The sequence below is a fragment of the Peromyscus californicus genome, unplaced genomic scaffold (genome assembly GCF_007827085.1).
Source record: "Peromyscus californicus insignis strain IS unplaced genomic scaffold, ASM782708v3 Scaffold_4__1_contigs__length_199733344, whole genome shotgun sequence".
Lineage (NCBI taxonomy): Eukaryota > Metazoa > Chordata > Mammalia > Rodentia > Cricetidae > Peromyscus > Peromyscus californicus.
The window spans coordinates 298,083-320,990 of NW_026294562.1; the positions used below are offsets into that span (position 1 = coordinate 298,083).

Consider the following 22,908-nt stretch of genomic DNA (forward strand, 5'->3'; position numbering starts at 1 on the left):
ATGAGTGGGTATGCACCCTAAAGACTTAAAGTGGAGCTGACCGATTCTTTTTCACATATAAAAGTTTAGGTTTATGATCTCCTTTAAGATTCCTTATAAGATTACCTTTCAAGATAAGTGATAAAGTAATTGACCCTTTCTTTATGACTGCAAAATGCAGCCCGCCAGTAAGAGACCTGACTGAGAAGAATATCTTGCTTGTCTACACAGTTAATAACAAGTTGTTTGTGTATGAATGTACGTGGGTTCTTAGGATAGTTTGTTTTTCACATGTAATACATAAAATGTTTAATCATGTAAGGGTTATGGAAAACATGTTGTTTTTTACTGTTTGTTTTGTATTCATTGTAATCATTCACTTGAAGAACAGAATGTAACAACATTGTAATTCCTATATTGCCTGAAAAACTTTGTTGGGGTATATAAGCTGTAGAAAAAAGTATACTGTAGAAAGAATACAGAAGAATAAAGAAGGAAACCATCAAGAGAGAGTGTGAGTGTCCTTTTCCCTTAATCCCCTCAGATAAAAAAAAAAAGTCTAGTACATGCCATGCTGACTCTGTGGGTTCCCTCTGAGCCCTGTGCTGTTCAGGGCTGGTCCCCAAGGCAGTCATAAAAAAAATTAAAAGCTTGTACTGTTAGTCTTCATGTCTTCCAGATCCTCTTAGCATCTGACAATTACATAGTTTAAAAAAAATGCATTGCCATCATCAACATTATTAGGAGTATACAATATGTAAGTGGGTGGATGTATATGTTACAGTACATGTGTAGAGGTCAAAGAACAACTTTATGGAATTAATTCTCTCCTTCCATTGTTCCAGGCCCCATATGGGGGTTTCAAGGCTCATTCACATGGTGGTTTCTTTCAATGTCTTTTTTTTTTTTAGACAAGGTCTCATTATGCACCCCTGGCTGGCCTAGAACTTGTTGCTTGAGTTTTCCTGCCTGACCCACAGTCAGGGCAAATCTCTCTCACCCGCCAGTCCCACAGCCGTCAGACCCGACCAAGTAAACACAGAGACTTGTATTGGTTTCAAACTGTATGGCCATGGCAGGCTTCTTGCTAACTGTTCTTTCAGCTTAAATTAATCCATTTTTATAAATCTATACCTTGCCACATGGCTCGTGGCTTACCGGCATCTTCACATGCTGTTTGTCATCTTGGCGGCTGGCAGTGTCTCTCTGACTCAGCCTTCCACTTCCCAGCTTTATTCTCCACCTTGTCCCGCCTACACTTCCTGCCTAGCCAATGGCCAATCAGTGTTTTATTTAATGACTAATCAGCAACACATTTGCCATACAGAACATCCCACAGCACTTCCCTTTTTTTTTTTTTTTCAAAAAGGAAGGTTTTAACCTTAACAAAGTAAAATTACATATAATTTGGGAATTTGGGCGTAGCTTCTCTGACTACTTCCTGCTGGAGGGGGACGCTGTATCTTATGGGGAAACAGAAAATTTTAGGATTATGGAATAGTCCATGAGGCTGTATCGTCTGAGCCAGTTGCCTTGAAACCATTCTGGATGTTGGATCATCTGGGCCATGGTGTCATAGGAGACCTTTCAGGGGGTCTTGGCTGGTCAAACCTGATGTATCTTAATCTTGAACAAATCCATAGCCTCTGGCTTTCTGTGGAAACAAAAGAGACTCTTTTCCAAAGCAACATATCCTTATATCCAAATTTTGAAGTCAAGGTACCTTTAAAGTATACATTTTGACATAACTCAACAGCTTTTACAATCAAATGTTTTTCTGCAGTTAAAAGTCCCAAAGACAACACAATGCAGATTCTCTGTGTAATATCCATTTTTACGTGGCTTATTTTTTATACTACCTTTACTGTCTCTTTAAAGACTTTATTTTTTAAAACTATGTTTCTATAACTCTATATATCATCTTTTTTGTCTCTTTCAAGCCTACATATCTTTTACACACATTGTAAACTATTACATATGAATCTGTCTTATTGTGAATCTGTTGCTTTAAACTGCAGCAGCTGTGGCTGCTGGCTCCGCCCACCTCAGCTTCCCAACATGGCTACGTTTACCACCAGCTCTGGGAGCTATGTGGGTCTATGCTTTTATCCAAACAGCGTGTAGTCCAGAAACCTCCCCTTTTGCTCTGCACCAGCAAAGGCTAAATCCACCACGCAGCTCAAAGTGCCACTTGCAAAGGCCCCACTCCCGCCATATGGCAGGTTGAGCTCGCATGCAAGGAACCCACCAGTAGCTCAAACCAGCAGCTGCCGCTCATTTGAGAGAGACAATTAGGAACTGTTTTTAGCTCCGTTTTAGAATCTTTTTTCTCAGTTTTTAGGTGGAAACTCTTGCCACCACGTTGGACGCCAAGAACTCTCTTTGTAGACCAGACAGTTTTGAGTTTTGAACTCACAGAGATCCACATACTGGGATTAATGACCTGTGCTATCACACCTGAGAGTTTGTTTGTTTGTTTGTTTTCTTATGTAATAGTGAGTCTCACTCTGTAGCAAAGGCTGGCCTGAACTCTTGGCCATCTTCCTGTCTCAGCCTCCCAGGTGCTGAAATTACAAGTATGAGCCATCAAACTCAGGTTTCATTTCTTTTTTATGTCTGATTTATATTCCATCACAGATTTGAGCACCAGTATTCTATGATCGCTTTCATTTTGATCCTGCTAAACACACACACTGGGTACCAGTTAAGTGCAAGTCAGGTGCTGTGGGGAACTGGTTGAGATGATTTGTATCTTTAGGTCTAAGGCAGTTTTTTGTTTTGTTTTGCTTGTTTGCTTGTTTTTGTTTTTTATTTTGTTTTGTTTTGTTTTTTTTTTAAAGAACAAAGCAGATACCCTGGGTAGCACCTAAGAGTGCATGGACAGCTTTAGGAAATATACTTCTGGAATAGTGAGGAGCAAAATATATAAATAATAACATAAAATCTCAACATGAGAAAGTTAAAAGTGTTTCTGAATTCTCTTTCAGTCCTCTGGCCACAACAAATGAGAAGGCTCTCTGTGAAGCTAGAAGAGAATGCCTCTGACCACCTCTCTCTCTTTTTAACAAAACTCAGACTTTCAGCAGGTAACTGTATCTAGCTAGAACTTTGTAGTATTTTGCTTTAGTGTGTTTATTATTAATTATTTTCTATTTATACTGTTATAAGTTTTTCCTGTTTAACATTTCTTGTCAAATAAGATCATTTGTGTTTTTTAATAAAGTGAGCTAGTTTAAAGAAAACATTAAATATTATTTAGATGATATGCAGATTTGAGAAACTAATAACAGAACAGTGCTTGGAAAATACCAGCTTAGAGATGGCATTTACTGTGAATACCATGTGAACTTTATTCTATGTTTGATGTGCAGCTTCAAAACCGTGCCCTCCACTCTATTGGTTAACAAATAAATTGATTTAAAATGTGTCCCAATTATCCCAGTTTGGAGAGGACAAAATGGAAGCCCCCACACAATCCCAAAGGTTTACAAGCACAGTAAGCTTTGATGTCTCTAAGTCACTTAGCTTATTATAGAACTCAAACAACTAAATTCGTTTCATTTAATGCAGAAGCCAGAAGATTCTACCTGAGGTAGAAAGGGAACTGGATTTTCTCACAGACAGAAAGTTTCCACCACACAAAGTTAAGAAAACAAAATCAACAGGAAATGGGGGAAATAAGTATCTACTTGATAACTTTCATTAGGTCTTTATAGGTTGGTACAACAAATAGGAAAACATGCATTCAGCTACTCAAGAGGCCAAGAGGGAATGCGCCCTGAGCAGGAATGGGTCCTTCTCAGCCTTCTACCTTAAGCCGGTTCACTCAACCTCTTCTCGTAAGCCACACCCCTCCCGCCTCAGCCCCACCCTGCAAACCCAACCACGCCCACCGGGGCCACGCCCCCCATACGGGAAGCCCCGCTCAGAAACCACGCCCTACGTAGAAGACACCCTCCGTGAACCGGCTGCTCGCAGGCTTTTCCGGCTACCTTTCCTCCCGCGTTGAAGATGGCGGCCGCTGCGGGAAGGTTGCTCTGGTCCTCGGTGAGTGGCTGCCAACTGGGCAGATGCATGACACAGCTGCGACTCCGGGACCTTCTTCCTGGACCGGATCGCGCCCTCTTGGGTCTACTGGCTACTACACTCACCTCGAGCACGGAGAGGCCTCCTGAGGCCCGAGAGGCCCCTGCGCCTGCGCAGAACTGCTTGTCCCCCTAGTTCCAGCGGGTGGTGCGCCCCCCGGAGTCTTTCGGTTCTCCGAGTTGAGGGTCCCTTTGCTGCTTCTTCACTCACTAAAGCACCCAGGTCTGGCTTTGTAGGCCAGCGTATTGGGTCCCGTGTTCTAGGTTCTGTCACTAAATATGACCTTGGGCAAGTGACTTCTCCTTCCTTTCTCTCCCTCCCCAGGCTTATCTGTGTAGCCCTCCCTGACTGTCCTACAACTCGCTTTGTAGACCACGAACTCATAGAGATCCGCATGCCTCTGCCTCCCGAGTGCTGAGATCAAAGGTGTGCGGCACCAACGCCTGGCTTAACTTCTCATTTCTGAACCTCAGTTTGCTTTCCTTTCTTTACCATGGTAGGAGTGATGCCACATTTTGACGTGGCTGTGGGCTCACACTTAAATCTGAGTGTGAACAAAGTGCTACAGTAACGGGAGCCGCTTTCTACTCCCACTTCAGGCTGGACTCTGCCCTGTTACCTGCTGTTCTCTGGTGGCTGCAGGCTACTATCCTCTTGCGAACCATCTTCCCCTTCTTTTCTCGTTGCCAGCCTCAAGGCAATACCTGCCTTCTCCCCTAACCATGCTGGGCATCAAAGTTAAGCCAGCACTTCCCTTGAGCACTGGCCAAGCTCTCCCAGGGCATGAACTTTTCCCTATTTTTTTGCTTGATTGAGAGCCTGGAAAGGACCTTTTCTGAGAAAAACCTTGATATGGCCACGTGTGCACCGGATATGGAGGGGGTGGGGAAGGGGGGCGCTTAACTAACTTTTCAGCCTGGCCTAGCCTTAATGAATTTTTGGAGTCATCTGGAGATTTTTATTCTTGAGGCTGTGTTCTTACAATTCCCTCGGCCTTGCAGTCTTTAAGGAGGAAGAAGGAAAAAGGAAATGTGCTTTTAATTTGATTTGGTATTTGGTTCACAGGGAAAACGAACAGCTAAGGCCACCATTGACAAAGGGCCACAGCAGCAAGGTCAGACTTTAGTCACCCTTCCAGAAAGTCTTCCTAATAGAAAGCATTTCTCTTTCCAGGTTGCTCAGCATGTGAGTGCCATTTCAAGGGGTATTTCTGCCTCAGCAGTTCTTAGGCCTGTTGCTTCTAGAAGAACCTGCTTGACAGACATACTGTGGTCTACCTCTGCCCAAGCAAAGCTTTCCTTTAGCACCAGTAAGTGTTACTGTGTTCTAGTTGCACCCAGGCAAAGAGAACCCATGCCGACAACTCTGGACCTTGGCTATGCATGAGACTTGTCCTTAGAGCTTTTAAAAATGCAGTATGAGAATGTGTAGAGATGGCCAGATCCATAAGGAATTGTTTAGGAACAGTGAGTAATTGGCAGCATCAAAAATTTAAGATCTACCTTTAAGGAATATGAAGAAAATGAATGGAAGCTGTTGGTGTTGGCACACACCTTTAATCCCAGCACTCAAGAGGCAAAGTCAAGTGGATCTCTGAATTCTAGACCAGCCTGGTGTATAGAGTAAGTTTCAGAAGAGCCACGAGTACACAGAGAAACCCTGTCTCAGTGGAAAAAGAAAAAAGAAAAAAAGGAAATGGAGAAAGTCAGGCGTAGCAGTACACAATTGAAATTTCAGGCCTTGGGTGGATGAGGCAGGCAGAGTATCAACACAAGTTTAAGGCCAGCCTGGGTTAAATAGGAAGGCTCTGTTTCAGATAGAGAAAAAAGAAAAGGGCCAGATATGGTGAGTGCATATCTGTAACCTTTGCAGTGGGAAGGTAGTCACAAGGGGATTGCCACAAGTTTGAGGCCAGCCTGCGCTACATAATAAGTTCCAGCCAATAGGACCTTCTTAGTGTGAGACCCTGTCTGGAAACAAAAAAACAAACAAACAAACAGAAAGAAACAGGAAAGAAAGGAAATGAGTAGAGAAAACCATAGTCAAGGAAAAAGAAAAAAATTGTATAATATACTTAATAAAAGAAATTCCTCTAAGATACCTAAATTAAAACTCAGTAATAAAAAGACCACTGGATAAAATGAATACACAAAACACCACTGAGCTATACCTGTACCCCACCCCAGCATTGAAACATGCCCTGCATCTGTCTGTTCTTGATGTTCTCTCGCCACACCTCAGTGCTTCTCTCTCAGATAACTATAGTCATTACCTTCCTGATAGACTAATCTTCCTGAACACAGCTGTCTTCCTGCATCAGAACCACCCAGACTCCATTCTCTCTATTGAGGTGAAGAGCCAACCCTGCTGCTTGATACTAAGGGTCTTTTTAAACCCTGGCTCTGACTTTGCTTTCCTTTGTCTTCCTCCTTTTAGTTCCCAGGGCATTTCATTTCTTCTTTCTGTTTTTCATTTTGTTGTTGTTGTTGTTGTTGTTTATTTTTTGTTGGTTGTTGTTGTTAATTTTTTTTCATTGCTGGAGTGATAGCTAAATCAGTCAGTAAGCTGGCACAAAAACTCCAATTTGACCTTTAGAACCCACATATAACCAAACATGGTAGTATGCACTTGTGTCCACCTAACATGCTTGGTGATCTCTTAAGTTTGTGAGACTCTAAAAGAAAGAAAAAGCTTTAAGAAAAAAAAAAAAAAAAAGGTAGATGGCTTCTGAGAATCAATACCAGAGGATGTCTTCCATTCTCCATATTCATGCTCATATGTGTTCGTGCACACACACTTCTACCCACCACTGAGTTGGATTTGTGTATAATTTAGAACTTCACTGAAGAGAAAATTACTGTACCTAAGATGTACAATTGAAGTGAACCATGTCATTGAGTTAATAACATATTACCAGTTCTGATAAATAATTTGATAAGTTTCAATGAAAGGAGTTTAAATAAAATCATGCATTGCTTGATGTGGTGGATTTCAAGCTGCATACAAGGGTGTGGTCTCTTTTAGGTTCCACATTTCACACCCCTGCTGTCACACAGCATGCGCCCTATTTTAAGGGTACAGCTGTTGTCAATGGAGAGTTCAAAGAGCTGAGTCTCGAAGATTTTAAAGGGAAATACTTGGTGCTTTTCTTCTACCCTTTGGATTTGTAAGTATGATTCTATAATGCTTTCATGTCCTACTAAGAGCTGGTGTTGTTTTCTAACCCACGCTGAAATTCCTCTTCTAGTGAAGAGGAAGATTGATTCTGATTTTTGTTCTCTGACCTTGACTCTCTATAGCTCATGTGATGAACGGAATAGGAGAAATGACCTTACTTCTAATGGAGGGTGTTTTGTGTTTGTTTTTCGAGACAGGGTTTCTCTGTGTAGTTTTTTTGTGCCTGTCCTGGATCTCACTCTGTAGACCAAGCTGGCCTCAAACTCACAGAGATCTGCCTGCCTCCTGAATGCTGGGATTAAAGGTGTGCGCCACCACCGCCCGATTCTAATGGAGGAGTTTTAATATGGTTCTCTTTGTTTTTCTGGTGGTCCTAGGAATCAAACCCCAGGCCTTGGGCATGCTAGGCAAGCACTTCATCACTGAATTATGCTCTCAACCTTTAATACAGTTCTGTATTACATGCTTTTGACTAATGGTTCTCTAAGCCAGTTTAAACTTTATACCAATCTGGTTGGGAAAATGAGAAAGTAGTATATAAGAAATGAGTTTTTCATAAGGCTGCTTTATTTAAGTACAGGTTTTCTTTTTAAGTCTTCCAAGTATGCCTCCCCAACCCCCTGCAGATTGATTGATTGATTGATTGATTGATTGATTGACTGATTGACTGATTGAGGCAGGGTATTTCTCCATAGCCCTGGCTGTCCTGGAACTCACTGTAGACCAGGCTGGCCTCAAACTCACAGAGATCAGCCTGCCTCTGCCTCCCTAGTGCTTGGATTAAAAGTACATACCACCATGCCCAGCAACTAGAAAGAAGGAAGCTTGCTTTTTTGGGGGGTCAGGGGAGGCGGCGGCATGGTCTCTATGTGTGTAGACCAAGTTGAACAAATATTCTCCTGCCTCTACCTTCTGAGTTCTGGGATTAAAGATATGTGCCCCCAACCCAGCCCATTTCACTTTTTTCACCCCTTAAGCAAATCAATTTAGTTTTTAGACAACTTAATGTTTATGTCTTAAATTTTTGTCTTTGCATGATCTGATGAAACTTTCTTTTTTCCCCAAGCACATTTGTGTGTCCTACAGAAATCGTTGCTTTCAGTGACAAAGCCAACGAATTTCATGATGTAAACTGTGAAGTGGTTGCAGTTTCGGTGGATTCCCACTTTAGCCATCTTGCCTGGATCAATACACCAAGGAAGGTAGGTTGGTTGACAGTCACCTTTCCTTGGTTTTATTTTGTTCTTCTTTGGTTTCATTTCTAAATCACAAATAATACAGACCACACAATAAAAACATTGTATATATTTATGGGATACAGTGTGATGTTTTGATACATGTATACATTGTGCAAGGATCAAATCAGGCTTTTCAGTACTCTGTTTCCTCAATCATTTCTTTGTGGCCATGACATTCAAAATCCTTTTTTAGCTGGGCAGGGTGGTTCATACCTTTAATCCCAGCACTCCTGCAGAGGCAGGAGAATCTTTGTGAGTTTTAAGCTAACATGGTCTACCTAGTGAGTTCCAGGGCAGCCAGAACCACATGGTGAGACCCTGTCTCAAAAAACAAAACAAAAATCCTCTTGTAGCTAGTTTAAAAAATACAGTATGTTCTAACTATGTCACCTATTGTACAGAAGAACAGAACTTATTCCTCTTATCTAACTAATCATTGACCAGTGTCTCTTCCTCATTCCTCAGCTATCCCTGACCCCTGTACTAACATAAGAGATTTAAGAGAAAGCCTAGAGATTGTCAGAGCATAGCCAGTCTGAAGTGAGTTTCTTACCTACCTGCCTTCCTTTCCCCCTTTCTTCCTTTCAAAAACAGTGTCTCATGTATTTCAGGCTGGCCTCTTAACTGGATGTATTAGCTCAGATGACATTGAGCTTCTAATTCTGCAGCCTCTACTTCTAAGTGCTAGGATCAGAACCTGGTTTATGTCTTCCTGGGGATCAAATCCAGGGCTTCATGCATGCTAGATAAGCTCTGTACCAGGTGAGCCATATCCTCCTGAAGTAGGCCGTTTGTAGATCCTTGCCTATTAGCAGTCTGTAAACTGTTGTAGTAACAACTCCCTGGACATTGTATTATCATTACTGCTCATTCCATGTATATTTTCCAAGGTTCAAATAGTAATGGAGACAGACTGAGTAAGACAGGGAACATGGCTAGGTCTATTGCCTCCTTAGGCCTGTACCTTGAACCCATAGTAGCTTGCTATACTGTTCTGTGTGATGTTGTCTAGAAATCTGCTAGGAAAAACAATCAAAATTTTACTAGGTATGATCCAGGACTAACAACAGTGACTTGAGTAATTTGACACTCCTTTATTTTTATATTTGAGAAATTAGTTTTCATCTCAACAACTGCTTTAACAATTGGAAAAAGAGAGCAGGATGTGCTTAGAGCTTTTACTTAATATACCAAGAAGCCTTGGGTTCAGTCCCCAGTACCATATAAACTAGGTGGGTTAGCATAGTTTATAATCCCAGAATTCCAAAGGTAAAGGCAGGAAGATCAAAAGTTCAAGGTCATCATTGGCTACATAGTAAATTGGAGGCCAGTCTGACTGTGTGAGATTCTGTCTCAAAAAGATAAAGGTCAATCAGACGCTAGAGCAGTGTCCTGAAGAAAAAAAGTACTTAGTTTTTTAGGCTTCAGTTTCCTCATCATTGAAATAATGGAGATAGGCCATTGAGGTGATTCTGCAGGTAAAGTACTTGCTGAGCAAACCTGACAACCTGAATTCTATCATTGGAACTCACATAAAGTGGAAGGAGAGAGCAACTCCACAAAGTTGTCCTCACCTCCACACATGTGCACACCCTCCCCACACACATACACATCAGTTAATACAAGAAAATAATAGGAACTGGAGAGATGGTTCATCAGTTAAGAACACTGCTGTTCTTCAAGAGGACCCAGGTTCAGTTCCCAACATCCATATGGCAGCTCACAACATGTTTTAACTCCAGTTCCAGGGTATCTGATGCCCTCTCCTGGCCTCTTCAGACACTTCATGCTCGTGGTATGCAGGTAAAATACTCCAGACACAAAATAAAAATAAATTTAAAATATATATATAATGGCAGATATAATTGTATCTATTTTAGGCAGGTTGCAGGAGGAAGTTAAACAGAACTCTCTTATGTGCATTTACTATTACCACCATCATTGTTAGTTTTAAACATTGGTATATGGTTCAGACCTTGTAGAACCACCTTAGAAAACCAGTCCTGTTTGCCTTTTTATTAGAGTGGTGGTTTGGGCCACATGAACATTACGCTGTTGTCGGATTTAACTAAGCAAATAGCCCGAGACTACGGAGTGCTGTTGGAAGGTGCTGGCATTGCACTCAGGTAAGAGCTGCTCCTTAGAGACGGGATGGTTTTGCATATTTTAGTGTCATCTTAATTCTTGAGGATTTATAAAGATTCTAGGAAATGCTTGTCAGTTTTGGTAAAACTCTCAGGAAGGAATACAAGTTTGGTTTTTTGTTGGTGGTTTTGATTTTTTGAGACAGGGTTTGGATATATAGCCGCACGCTATCCTTTAATTTGCATTTATTTTGGTTCCACCTATACCTGGATGGTAAAACGTTGTCAGAAGCAGAAGCTTTTTTTTCTTTAATTTAGATTTTGTATTAGAGTTCAGAACTTACAGTTTGTGTGTGTGTGTGTGTGTGTGTGTGTGTGTGTGTGTGTGTGTGTGTGATTTATTTATATACAGGAGATTTATTAGAATGGTCTATAGGCTGTGGTCTATAACTAGTCTAACTAGTCTAACAATGGCTGTCTACTAATGAAAGGTCTAAGAATCCAGTAGTAGTTCAGTCTATGAGGTTGGATGTCTCAGCTGGTCTTCAGTATACTCCAGAATCTTCAAGAAGTAGCTTTAATGCCAGTGAAGGAATTGACTTGCTATCAAGAGTGAGAGCAAGCAAGCAAAGAGAGAGCAAGCTTCCTTCTTTCATGTCCTTTATATAGACTGCCAGCAGAAGGTGTGGTCCAGATTAAAGGTGTATCTTCTCACTTCAAGGATCTGAATTAGAAGTGAGTCTTCCCACTTCAAATGATTTAATTAGGAAAAATTGCTCAGTGGTGTTGGGGCACACCTTTAATCCCAGCACTTTGGAGGCAGAGGTGGGTGGATCTCTGAGTTTGAGGCCAGCCTGGTCTACAGAGTAAAGTACTGGACAGCCAGTGCACAGAAATCTGTCTGGAAAAGAAGAAAGAAAAAAAAAAATCCCTCACAGGTGTGCCCAGTCATTTGGGTTTTAGTTAAATCCAGATATAGTCAGGTTGACATCCAAGAATAGACATCCCAAATATATTTTATTTTATATATATGGGTGTGTTTTGTCTGCATGTATGTCTATGCACCATGTGCAAGCACTCCCCTTGGAGGTCATATCCCCTGGAACTAGAGTTATAAATGGTTGTTAGCTACCATATGGATGTTGGGAATCTAACCTAAGTCCTCTGTAGGAGTAACAATTGCTCTTAGCTTTTGAGCCACCTCCCTGCCCCCTGAAAAAGCCCCCCCCCCCTTTTTTTTTTAACTTAGGCACTGATGAAATAGCTTCTATGAGGGTTGCAGGTCTTCAGAAATGGCCAAGATGTGTGCTCAGTCCACTACCTGGGTGGTCTTTTAGGAAAGAATGCCAGTGTCTTGATCGTCCCACTGATCCATTCTCTTTAACAGTCCAGAAGCCCTTCAATAATGGCTATTCCTGGCACTGAAGCTATTGAACTGTTTGGGAGAAAGGCTTTTTGAAGGTCTGACTGTCTGTCTCTCTTTCTCTCTCAGTGGAGATGGTGTTGTATAAGCCTTGGAATCAAACAAGACAGGGTTTGATTTCTTTTTAAACTTGGCTTCTTAGGCTGTGTGATTTGGGGCAAGTTATTTGCCTTTTTGTGCCTCAGTTTTCTCATAGATTAAATGAAGGTGAGTCTCCAGTAGGTGTACAGGAATAACCTGATGAGGTAGTTTAGGGAATAGCTCCAGGCAGTTGTAGCCTGTGCTTTCTATGTTCTTTCCTTCGATGGGACTGGGAAAAGTTCTGTCTTAAACAGTCCCATGTTCACATGCTGCCTTCTTGAGTGTTCCTTCATGAGAACACAGGCTTTAGCTGTCATCTTGATGTCTCCAAGAACAGGAGTGAAGGCGGGACCCAGGAACTAACTTCATGAAGGAGAAAAGAGCTACACCTTGGGGCTGGCTGTTAGCTGAACCCAACTCATCTTGAAACTCAGTGCTGGCACCCTTTTGGAACTCAGCCTTGTTGACTTCAAGATTACTGTTTTCCTTAGTAAACCAAAGCCAAGCTCCTCCATAGTTAGCAGTGGCAGGAGAAAGTGTAGTCTGTTATGCTTCCTTCCTGTATGTCTTAGTTAGGGTTTCTGTTGCTGTGAAGAGACGTCATAGCCATGGCAACTCTTATAAAAGAAAACATTTAATTGGGTGGCTTACAGTTCAGAGGTTTAGTCCATTATCATCATGGTGGGACATGGCAGCATGTAGGCAGACATAGTGCTAGAGAAGGAGCTAAGAATTCTACATCTTTGATCTGCAGGCAACAGAAAGTGATCTGAGACACTGGATGTGGCTTGAACATATATGAGACCTCAGAGACCACCCCCACATACTTCCTCCAACAAGGACATACCTACTCCAACAAAGCTACACCTCCTAATAGTGCCATTCCCAATGAGCTTATAGAGGCCAATTACATTCAAACTACCACATTCCATTCCCTGGCCTCCATAAGTTTGTAGCAATATCATAATGCAAAATGCATTTAGTCCAACTTCAAAAGTCCCCATAGTTTATCACAATCTCAACAATGTTTAAAAGTCCAAAATTCAAAGTCTCTAGTGAGATTCATGCAGTCTCTTAACTGTGATCCCTATAAAATCAAAAGACAGATCACATACTTCCAACAGGATATTCATTACCATTCCAAAACATAGGGAAGGGAACATGGTGAGGAAATACTGGACCAAAGCAAGACCAAAACCTAGCCGGACAAACTCCAAACTCTGCATCTCCATGTCTGATGTCAAAACACTCTTCAGATCTCCAACTCCTTTCAGCTTTGTTGATTGCAGCACACTTCTTTCTCTTGGGCTAGATGCACTCCCCATTCCTGGGCAGGTATACCATATAGCTCTGGCATCTGCAACAACCTGGGGTCTCCAAGACAATCCAGGCTTCAACTTCACAGCTTTATGCAATGGTCTACTAGGCCTCCATTCAGGGACAACCCTGACATATGCCTGGCCTTGGCAACTTTTCTTAGTCATGGAGGCAGATTTCATAACCCTTCTTCTATCCTTAAAGCTGGAATCCCATGGCCAAAGCTTCCAAGTTCTGCTGCTTACTAGGACTGTAACATGGCCCCTCATTCAATTACATCTTTACCAGCTTTCTGGTTTTGGTGGTTTCCTTCACTGTCTAAGTTTGGCTGTCCTGAAACTGGATCTATAGACTAGGCTGGCCCCAAACTCAGAGATCCACCAGCCTCTGCCTCTGGAGTACTGGGAAGGTGTGCACCACCACACCCAGCACTAAGCTTTTCTTTAATTCCTTTTCACAAGTTGGAAACTTAGCTGGGTGGGATCTTGCCCTGATATCACCCTCTCCTTTTTTTCCATTTTTTTAATCTATTTATCTTCTTGAACACAGAAGTGAACTGAGACCCTGGGTGTGACTTAAGCATATATCAGACCTCAAAGCCCACCCACACAGTGACACACTTCCTCCAAAAAGTTCATACCTACTCCAACAAGCCACGCCTCCTAATAGTGCCAGTCCCAATGAATTTATGGGGACCAATTACATTCAAACTACCACACTGGATCTTCTAATTTTGTAGTGACTATTACTAGTTTCTTTCTGGGGCTAACAGAGAAAGCTGAGTAGAGCTGACAAGTTAGTCTTCTCTCTAGATTCTAGAGTCTGTGGGCTCTGTTCCTTTCTATGTCTGCCTCTACTACTTTCTAGGGATTGCAGCTGGGTCCCTCAGAGATCAGACACAAGAAGAATAAGATCAGGCCCAAAACCTGGATTCAGACAGGAGAAGAAGCAGCCCCTCTGTATTTTGCCCTTTCCCTATGTAGTTGACAACTGAAGTCCCTGTATCCCTTTGAGAGGGATTTTGAAGTGGATATGGTGGTATACGCCTTTAACCCCAGCACTATGGAAGCGGAGAAAAGCAGATCTCTGTGAGTTCTAAGCCAGCCTGATCTAATTAGTGAGTGCTAGGACTGTGTAGAGCGACCTTGTCTCATTATGCGGAGGAAAAAAACAAAAAGAAATTGTGAGGTGCTGGAAAGATGACTCAGCAGTTATGGATACTTACTGCTGTTGCAGAGGACAGAGTTCGATTTCAGGGTCCACAATGCACTACTTACAGCCACTTATAACTCCTACTCCAGGGAATCCAACACCTTCTTCTGGACTCCATAGGTATTTGCATGCATGCATACACAACACACACAAATAAATCAAAAGGGAAAGTTTTAAATATTCACTGGATGTAGATAACATAATCTCTTCTTCTTACATATATGTGGTTACTTTACCAGAGTCTGATACGGGAGTCTAAAGAATGCCTTCTAGGTCACTGAATAAAAGTCTTTATTGTTTCTAGTTCGTTCCTTTTAGATACATCACATTGTGGGTACAGTTTTGCAATGTTCCATAACATATGCTATACATGGTAGCCTGACATTATCAAAGCATCTGTCATTACTAAAAGGTGAAAAACTTTTTGTATAATACTAATTCCAGGTTGGTTTTTCTTTCTTTTCTTTTTTTAAAGATTGATTTATTTATTTTATATATACAGTGTTCTGTCTGCATGTATGCCTGCACACTAGAAGAGGGCACCAGATCTCATTATAGATAGTTGTGAGCCACCATATGGTTGCTGGGAATTGAACTCGGGACCTCTGGAAGAGTAGCCAGTGTTCTTAACCTCTGAGCCATCTTTCCAGCACTAGTTTCTCTTTTTAAGGTTTAATTTTATTTTTGTATATGTGACTGTGTAGAAGTATGTGCATGCTGGTAAACTTGCTCTTGGAGGCTGTAAGAGGATGTCAGGTCCCCTGGAGCAGGAGTTCCAGGCAGTTGTGTGCTGCCCTACATGGGTTCTACAAACTGAACTCAGGTCCTCTGGATAGACAGTACAAGCTATTAATTGCTAAGCAGTCTCTTCAGTCCCTAAACTCCCATTTTTAAGCATTTGACATCTTAATGAATTTACTAAAAGAGAATCAAAGACATAAAAGCATAGAAATGAGAGTTGTTGGCCCTACTTCTGTTAGCACTGATGAGGATAAATTCTGTGCAGAGGCCTCTTCATTATTGACCCTAATGGTGTCATCAAGCATCTGAGTGTCAACGACCTCCCGGTGGGCCGCAGTGTGGAAGAAACCCTCCGTTTGGTAAAGGCGTTCCAGTTTGTGGAGACCCATGGAGAAGTCTGTCCTGCCAACTGGACACCAGAGTCCCCTACGGTATGTTGTTTTCCTCAGAGCACCAGGCCCCAATTCCAAGTCTTCTCTGCCTCGAGAATAATCTATCAAGGGAGCCAACAGAGGTGCTTGGCTGCATGTGGGTGGGTGACACTGAGGTGGACAGTTCCTACGCAGGCTGCTAGTTAGCTTTTATCTATATGTTTTGAAAAAAAAATAGGCTAATCTTCAAAAGTGAAGAAATTTTAGTTTAAAACTGGAGCTCTGAGCTCACTGTTGAGACTAGTATCATGATGTCTCTCTTACCCAATTTAATTTTAATTTTCAGATCAAGCCAAGTCCAACAGCTTCCAAAGAGTACTTTGAGAAGGTCCATCAGTAGGTCATCCCATGACTGGTGTTCACCCAAAGCTTCTCATGCCAGAAAAGAGCCATAGCTGGAATCCTTTCAACAACGTCAACAACGTGAAAATTATTTATAGATGACAAAACCTCATCATGCTTGTTTATGAGTACTGCTCCATGGCTTTGTTTTGTGAGACAGGCTCAGGCTCCCTATAGCTGCCTCCATAGTTGTCCTTACTAGGGACTTGTTGATAGCTAACTGGTTCCCACAGAATGCTCGGTCCCCCATTTCTTTTTCTTTTCTTCTTTTCTTTTCTTTCTTTCTTTCTTTCTTTTTTTTTTTTTTGTCCCCCATTTCTTAGATCATGTCTTCAGAGGGTAAGCATTCTTCTCCTTAGCCTGTTCTGGACATTGGTCTACAATGCAGTAGCGCATAGTACCAGCACTGAAAGCTTCTGATCAAAGTCTTGAAATTTCCTCTTGAATTTCTGTGTATTAAACTGAATTTCCCCATTATTTTTCTTATTGTATTCATTAACTTATAGTGTCCTTAGGTATTGATGAGGTATAATCATGAAGGACTATGTCTAACCTGATAGTTGCATTTTTAAAACACCATAATCATTTTCTTCAAGTGCTGAATGTAAAGTGTAGTATAAAAATGGACATTAAAATATTTGCATTTTTGACATCATTAACTGTTGGGTCAGTTTATTCTGGGGCACCCCTCATCCTTTGATGACTTAGGTCAACAAATATTTATTTATTGGGCATTTGGCTCTGTAGCCACACAGGATAATGCTGGCTCCATTCTCAGGAATATGAAATTTAGCAGGCAAGACTAATACGTAAATTTTCATCCATTATTTTGGTAGCTCCTGGAATGCCAAACGTGCCAGATTGTCCTTTGGAGGCATTGGAATGACTTAAAAACAAACCCTCATCTTCATGCTCTTGATTCTAGAGGAGAAGCCCAATAATATACAGTAAAAATCAGGTAGTTGCAGGGTTGGAGCAGAGTTCTGAGTAGGGTTTTCAGGAAAGTCCTTAGGGAGAAGAGACTGGATCTGTTTTCTCATTGTGAAATGAAGGTAATTATGTCCATCTTGGGGTTTGGTTTTGGTTTTGGTTTTTTGATTTTTTTCGGGTCAGGGTTTCTCAGTGTAGCTTTGGTGCCTGTTCTGGATCTCATTCTATAGACCAGGCTGGTAACTCACAGAGATCTACCTGCCTCTGCCTCCCAAGTGCTGGGATTAAAGGCATGCGCCACCACCTGGCTGGGGTTTTTATATGAATCAAATGAGAGAAAACATGTAGAAAAAGGAGTTAGCAAGTGTCTTAGTGACTTTTCTGTTGCTGTGACAAAACATATGACCAAGACAACTTAGAAAGAATTTAACTGGAGGCTCATAGTTCATAGGAGCAGTCCATGCCTTGCATAGCAGCAGGCAGGCATGGCACTGGAGCAGAGCTGAGAGCTTACATCTGACCCACAAGCACAAGACAGAAGTCTAACTGGGAATTTTCCACCAACTGGGGACAAGCATTCAAACATATGAGCTGATGGGAGTCATTCTCATTCAAACCACATTTCACATTCTCTGCCTCCTATAGGCTTGTGCCCATATCATAATTCAAAAACACATTTAGTCCAAATTAAAGTTCCTATAGTCTTTCAGTCTCAATACAGTTGCAAAGTCTAAAGTCTCCTTTGAGACTCAAGGTAATCTCTTAATAGTAACCCCTGTAAAATGAAAAAGCAAATTACATAACACCAACATACAATGGCACAAAATACACATTACCATAACAAAAAAGAATTGTGAGCATATTAAGAAAACACTGAACAAAACCTCATCAGGGCAAACTCCTAAATCCTGTAGCTCCAGGTCCGAGATCAAAGAGCTTAGATGGTAGTTTGGATCTCTCCTTTCTGCATTGTTGACTGCAACATAGTTCATTCTCTTGGGCTCTCTGCAGCTCTGCCTGGTAGACATTCTATAGATTCGTCATTTCCAACATCCTATGTTCTCCAACAAAATTAGGCTTGACTTTCATAGCTTCACACAATGACTTCTCTGGGCTTCCATGCGGAGATTCTACTGCCACAGGTCTGGTTTTAGCAGGTATCATTAACATTGGAGGAAGATTCCATTACCGCTTCACCCCTATATCCTTCAGGACTCCAAAGCCAGAACCTTGTGGCAAATGCTACCAAGTTTGGCTGCTCACTTGCTCCTTATTGAATTGCATTTGCATAAACTTTGATTACTCTATGCTATTTAGGAACAGGCCTAATCCCTTAGACCTTTTTACAAATTGCAGGATTCTGTAGCTAGAGTTTTCCTGCCTGGCCCACAGTCAGGACAAATCTCTCTCACCTGCCAGTTCCACATCCTCTCAGACCCAACCAAGTAAACACAGAGACTTACATTGGTTACAAACTGTATGGCCATGGCAGGCTTCTTGCTAACTGTTCTTACAGCTTAAATTAATCCATTTCTATAAATCTATACCTTGCCACATGGCTTGTGGCTTACCGGCATCTTCACATGCTGTTTGTCATTGTGGCGGCTGTCAGTGTCTCTCTGACTCAGCCTTCCACTTCCCAGCTTTGTTCTCCTCCTTGTCCCGCCTACACTTCCTGCCTAGCCAATGGCCAATCAGTGTTTTATTTATTGACTAGTCAACAACACATTTGCCATACAGAACATCCCACAGCAGGATTCGGTGGCTATGGTACTGCCTGGAGGGCATCACTCACTTTATTCCATTTCTTTTTATTTCAACACAACCATGGCAACAACATTAAATTTCCTGGTGCTCTTCTTTCTCCTCAAACTGTATATTTTTTATTTCTTTTTGTTCCACTTGCTCTTTTTCATTGTAGATCACTAGGCAGTGGTGATGCATGCCTTTAATCCCAGCGCTTGAGAGGCAGAGACAGGTGGATCTCTTAGTTCAAGGCCAGCCTGGTCCAAGGAGCAAGTTCCAGGACAGCCAGGACAACACAGAAAAGAAACCCTATCTTGAAAAAAAAAAAAAAAGTGATCACTAATGCCCATACAACTGAGTAAATATTAGGCTCTCTTGAAATCTCTGCCAACAAAATTAGTCCAAAAACTCTTCAATTCAGCCTCAGGCAGATTTTTAGGACAAGGGCAAAAAGCAGCCACATTCTTTGCCAAAGTATCAAAGAATGATCTCTAGCCCAGGGGCTTGCATTGTTTCCCTCTGACACCTTGAGCTGGGCCTCCATAATCCATATTGCTCTCAGCACTTTTGTCTTCCAAGCTCCTACTAGGATAGTGAATTAAGTCCAGCATACAGTGGTCAGCCATAAGTCCTAAAGTCTTCCACATTACTCTTAAGAAAGGAAAAAAAAAAAAAAAGGTCAAGCCTGTCACAGCAAAATAGTCCACTCCGTAGTATCAATCTTGTATAAATGGAGGATATGACTGCTCCAAGGTATGATTGAGAGGAATGTTTTTATTGTATATATGAGGGAGAGTTCAGCCAGAGGCATCTGGAAGAGTCTAGAACAGGAAAAGAAAAGTGGTAGATTTAACATGGCCAGCAGATTGGAGTGGGCTAGGGTTGGGGTAGGGAGAGAGGAAGACAGTATGGACAAAGGAGACCAAGAGAGGGGCCCAAGAGAGGAAGACAAAAGAAAATCAAAATAGTAGGGTTATAAGTAATAAGTTGGGGGAGAGAAGTCCATGAGCTGAAGAAGTTGAGGGTAGGGGACCAGGGGAGAAGAACCACAGGTACTTGTGATACTGAGTGATCCTGGAGGCCAGCATGCACTTTGGTATACTAATAGGCACCACAGATAGCCGTTTGTGCCTTCTGACAGTGATATGAAAATGACTCCTTTGGTAAAGGGGAACAGGTGCAAGAATAGGGGGAGTGAAGATTCCTTTGGACCTGAGCAACCTTTTAGTTACTTTTGTATTGCCATGATGAAAACACTATTGTTGGGTTTCAAGCAGCCCAGAAATGAGGATTTCTGCCCATTTGATAAAAGCCAGCATTCCTCAGGATGTTGTGAAACCAGTTCCCATCTGCTAAAAGAAGTCATCTCTGTTACCTCTTATTGGTGAAATTATTAAGGCCACTCCACGTAGTTAAAAGGAGATTTATTTAATGGCGTAACTTACAAATTAAGGGATAGGTAGGTCGCGGGGTCTGGGGAAGGTGTATCGCAGTCCAGTGGTGTTCTCTGGAGCTCTGCTTGGCTCACCTTCACCATCCAGGGTCCCAGAACAGGGTGAGAGCGCAGCCCATCCAGATCTCAGGTCTCCAGGCGCCTCCCTTGGCCCCGCCTTATAGGCGTGACAGTTGCCAAAGTCTCAATGGGGGTTGGAACTTCCAGATCAAAGCTGGAATGGCTACCCACTACATCTCCCCCTTTTTGTCTAAATAAGAAGGTTCTAACCTAATACACGACTATATACAAAGGAATAATTATCAAATATTGTCCAGAAATAATGAGGGATAATAACCTAGATAAGATGGAACTACAACCAATGCAAACAATATCAAACAAGAAACACATACTAATTAATTTTAGACAAAAAAAAGAGGAAATGTGGTGGTATTGTGTTCCCCAAAATATTGTGTACCTTAATAAACTTATCTGGGGTCAGAGAACAGAAAAGCCACAAGATACTTAGGCTAGAAAATGTTAGCACACGCCTTTAATCCTAGCATTCCAGAGACAGAAATCCCTCTGAATCTCTGTGAGTTCAAGGCCGCATTGGAAGCAGCCAGGCATGCTGACTCACGCCTTTAATCCCAGAAAACAGCCTTTAATCCCAGGGAGTGGTGGTAGAAAGCAGAAAGGTTTATAAGGTGTGAGGACCAGAAACTAGAAGCATTTGGCTGGTTAAGTGTTCAGGACTTCTAGCAGCAGTTCAGCTGAGAGCCATTGGGATGAGGACACAGAAGCTTCCAGTCTGAGGAAACAGGACCAACTGAGGAATTGGCAAGGTGAGATAGCTGTGGCTTGTTCTGTCTCTCTGACCTTCCAGTGTTCACCCCATTACCTGGCTCAGGTTTGATTTTATTAATAAGACTTTCTAAGATTCATGCTACAACCTCTGGCACAGGAACACATAGCTACGTGTGGTTGCATATCAAAGCCCATGCCAGCATCCAGGCTTCCTCAGTCCCTACCTGAAAGTACTTGCTATATATTTCAAAGACCATGTTAGCATCCTGGCCCTTCTTACCTCAGATTCCCCACTCTCTTTATACCCACTGCTTGTGGTGATATATTTTTTAAAAGATTTATTTATTATGTATACAGAAGAGGGTACCAGATCTCATTACAGATGGTTGTGAGCCACCATGTGGTTGTTGGGAATTGAACTCAGGACCTCTGGAAGAGCAGTCAGTGCTCTTAACCTCTGAGCCATCTCTCCAGCCCTTGTGGTGATAACCTTGTTTGTGCTCGAACAAATAAAGCTTGTCTGGAGGTCAGAGTGTGGAGCTAACCACTAATTAACCAGAGCAGCCAGCCAGTGGTGGCACACACCTTTAATCCCAGCACTTGGGATCTCATACCTTTGATCCCAGTACTTGGGAAGCACACAAGCCTTTAATCCCAGCACTAGGGAGAAGGAAACAGGAAGTGATATGGCTGGGCAGAGAGAGGAATATAAAGCAGGAGGAGACAGGATCTCAGCCCATTTCAGGCTGAGGAGTTGGCGAGGTAAGAGATGGTTGTGGCTTGCTCCTTTGTCTCTCTAATCCTTCAGTATTTACCCAATATCTAACTCTGGATTTTTATTATGAAGACCAATTAGAATTTGCACTACATCTGCTTTACTCACACTATACTCTTTCTATTCCCTATCTCTTGCTATTCTACCTCCTCTTGCAGATAACCCTGGCCATGTCTAGTCGAGCAGCCATGTTGGCAGTTTCTTTACTGCACCCTTCACATATAACAATGACCAAGGCAACTTACAAAAGAATTAGATTTGTGGTTTATTCTTTTAGAGCACTAATCGATGACCATCATGGAAGGGATCATGGCACTAGAGTAGTAACTGAAAACTTACATATGACCCACAGACATAAGGCAGAGAGAGAGAGACAGACAGACAGACAGACAGACAGACAGAGACAGAGAGAGAGAGAGGGCGCTAGCTAGCGGAATGATGTGGGCTTTTGAAATCTCAAAGCCCACCCCAGGGGACACACTTCCAACAAGGGTATACTTCCTAATCCTTCCCAAATAAACTGTTTCACAAACTGGAGACCAAGCATTCAAATATATGATCCTATTGGGGCATTCTCATTCAAACTACCAAAGAGAGTAAGGGTCTTCTAGGCAGGTGACATGAATAATAACTGCAGAGGGCCAGAGTCAAGAGAGAGCTGAAGGAGGCCAACACTGGAGCGTAAAGGCGAATGGCAGTAGGGGCCCAAAGCCCCTCAGACAAGCTAAGGACTAGATTCTAAATGTGGTGGGGAATATCTGTAATGAACATTGTAGTTCATGCCTGCGTGCAGGAGGATCATGAATTCAAGCCCAGCCTGGACTACTGTGGTGGTTTGAATAAGAATGACCCCCATAGACTCATGTGTTTGTATACTTGGTCTATAGGGAGTGGTACTAGTAGGAGATGTGGCCTTGTTGGAGTAGATGTGACTTTGTTGGAGGAAGTGTGTCACTAGGGGGTGGTGACCTTTGAGGTCTCAGAAGCTCAAGCCAGTTCACGCAGCAGAGAGTTCCTGAAGAGTTCTGTAGCTGACTTGATCTGTCTTTTGTGACTGCTACCTTTTGTGTCCAGTACCTTCTGTTTGAAGTATCTAAATTTTATCTG

At 42.1% G+C, this 22,908-nt stretch overlaps 1 protein-coding gene across 1 annotated transcript; it reads left to right on the plus strand.

Moving 5' to 3' along the window:
* Window positions 1-3,893: 3,893 nt before the first annotated feature.
* On the plus strand, window positions 3,894-16,766 carry Prdx3 (peroxiredoxin 3). The gene is made up of 7 exons (XM_052714025.1): window positions 3,894-4,026; window positions 5,239-5,374; window positions 7,090-7,231; window positions 8,309-8,444; window positions 10,503-10,606; window positions 15,604-15,769; window positions 16,056-16,766. Exons 1-7 carry the CDS (start codon window positions 3,991-3,993, stop codon window positions 16,107-16,109), a joined length of 774 nt encoding a protein of 257 aa, XP_052569985.1. The 5' UTR covers window positions 3,894-3,990; the 3' UTR covers window positions 16,110-16,766.
* Window positions 16,767-22,908: the final 6,142 nt, after the last annotated feature.

What these genes read in the sequence shown, in the direction of transcription:
- Prdx3 (XM_052714025.1), top strand. Translation starts at nt 3,991, where the DNA reads ATGGCGGCCGCTGCGGGAAGGTTGCTCTGGTCCTCG. An exon ending in AAAGCTTTCCTTTAGCACCA is followed by an intron (nt 5,375 to 7,089) that starts GTAAGTGTTACT and finishes GGTCTCTTTTAG; the next exon opens with GTTCCACATTTCACACCCCT. An exon ending in GGACACCAGAGTCCCCTACG is followed by an intron (nt 15,770 to 16,055) that starts GTATGTTGTTTT and finishes TTTAATTTTCAG; the next exon opens with ATCAAGCCAAGTCCAACAGC.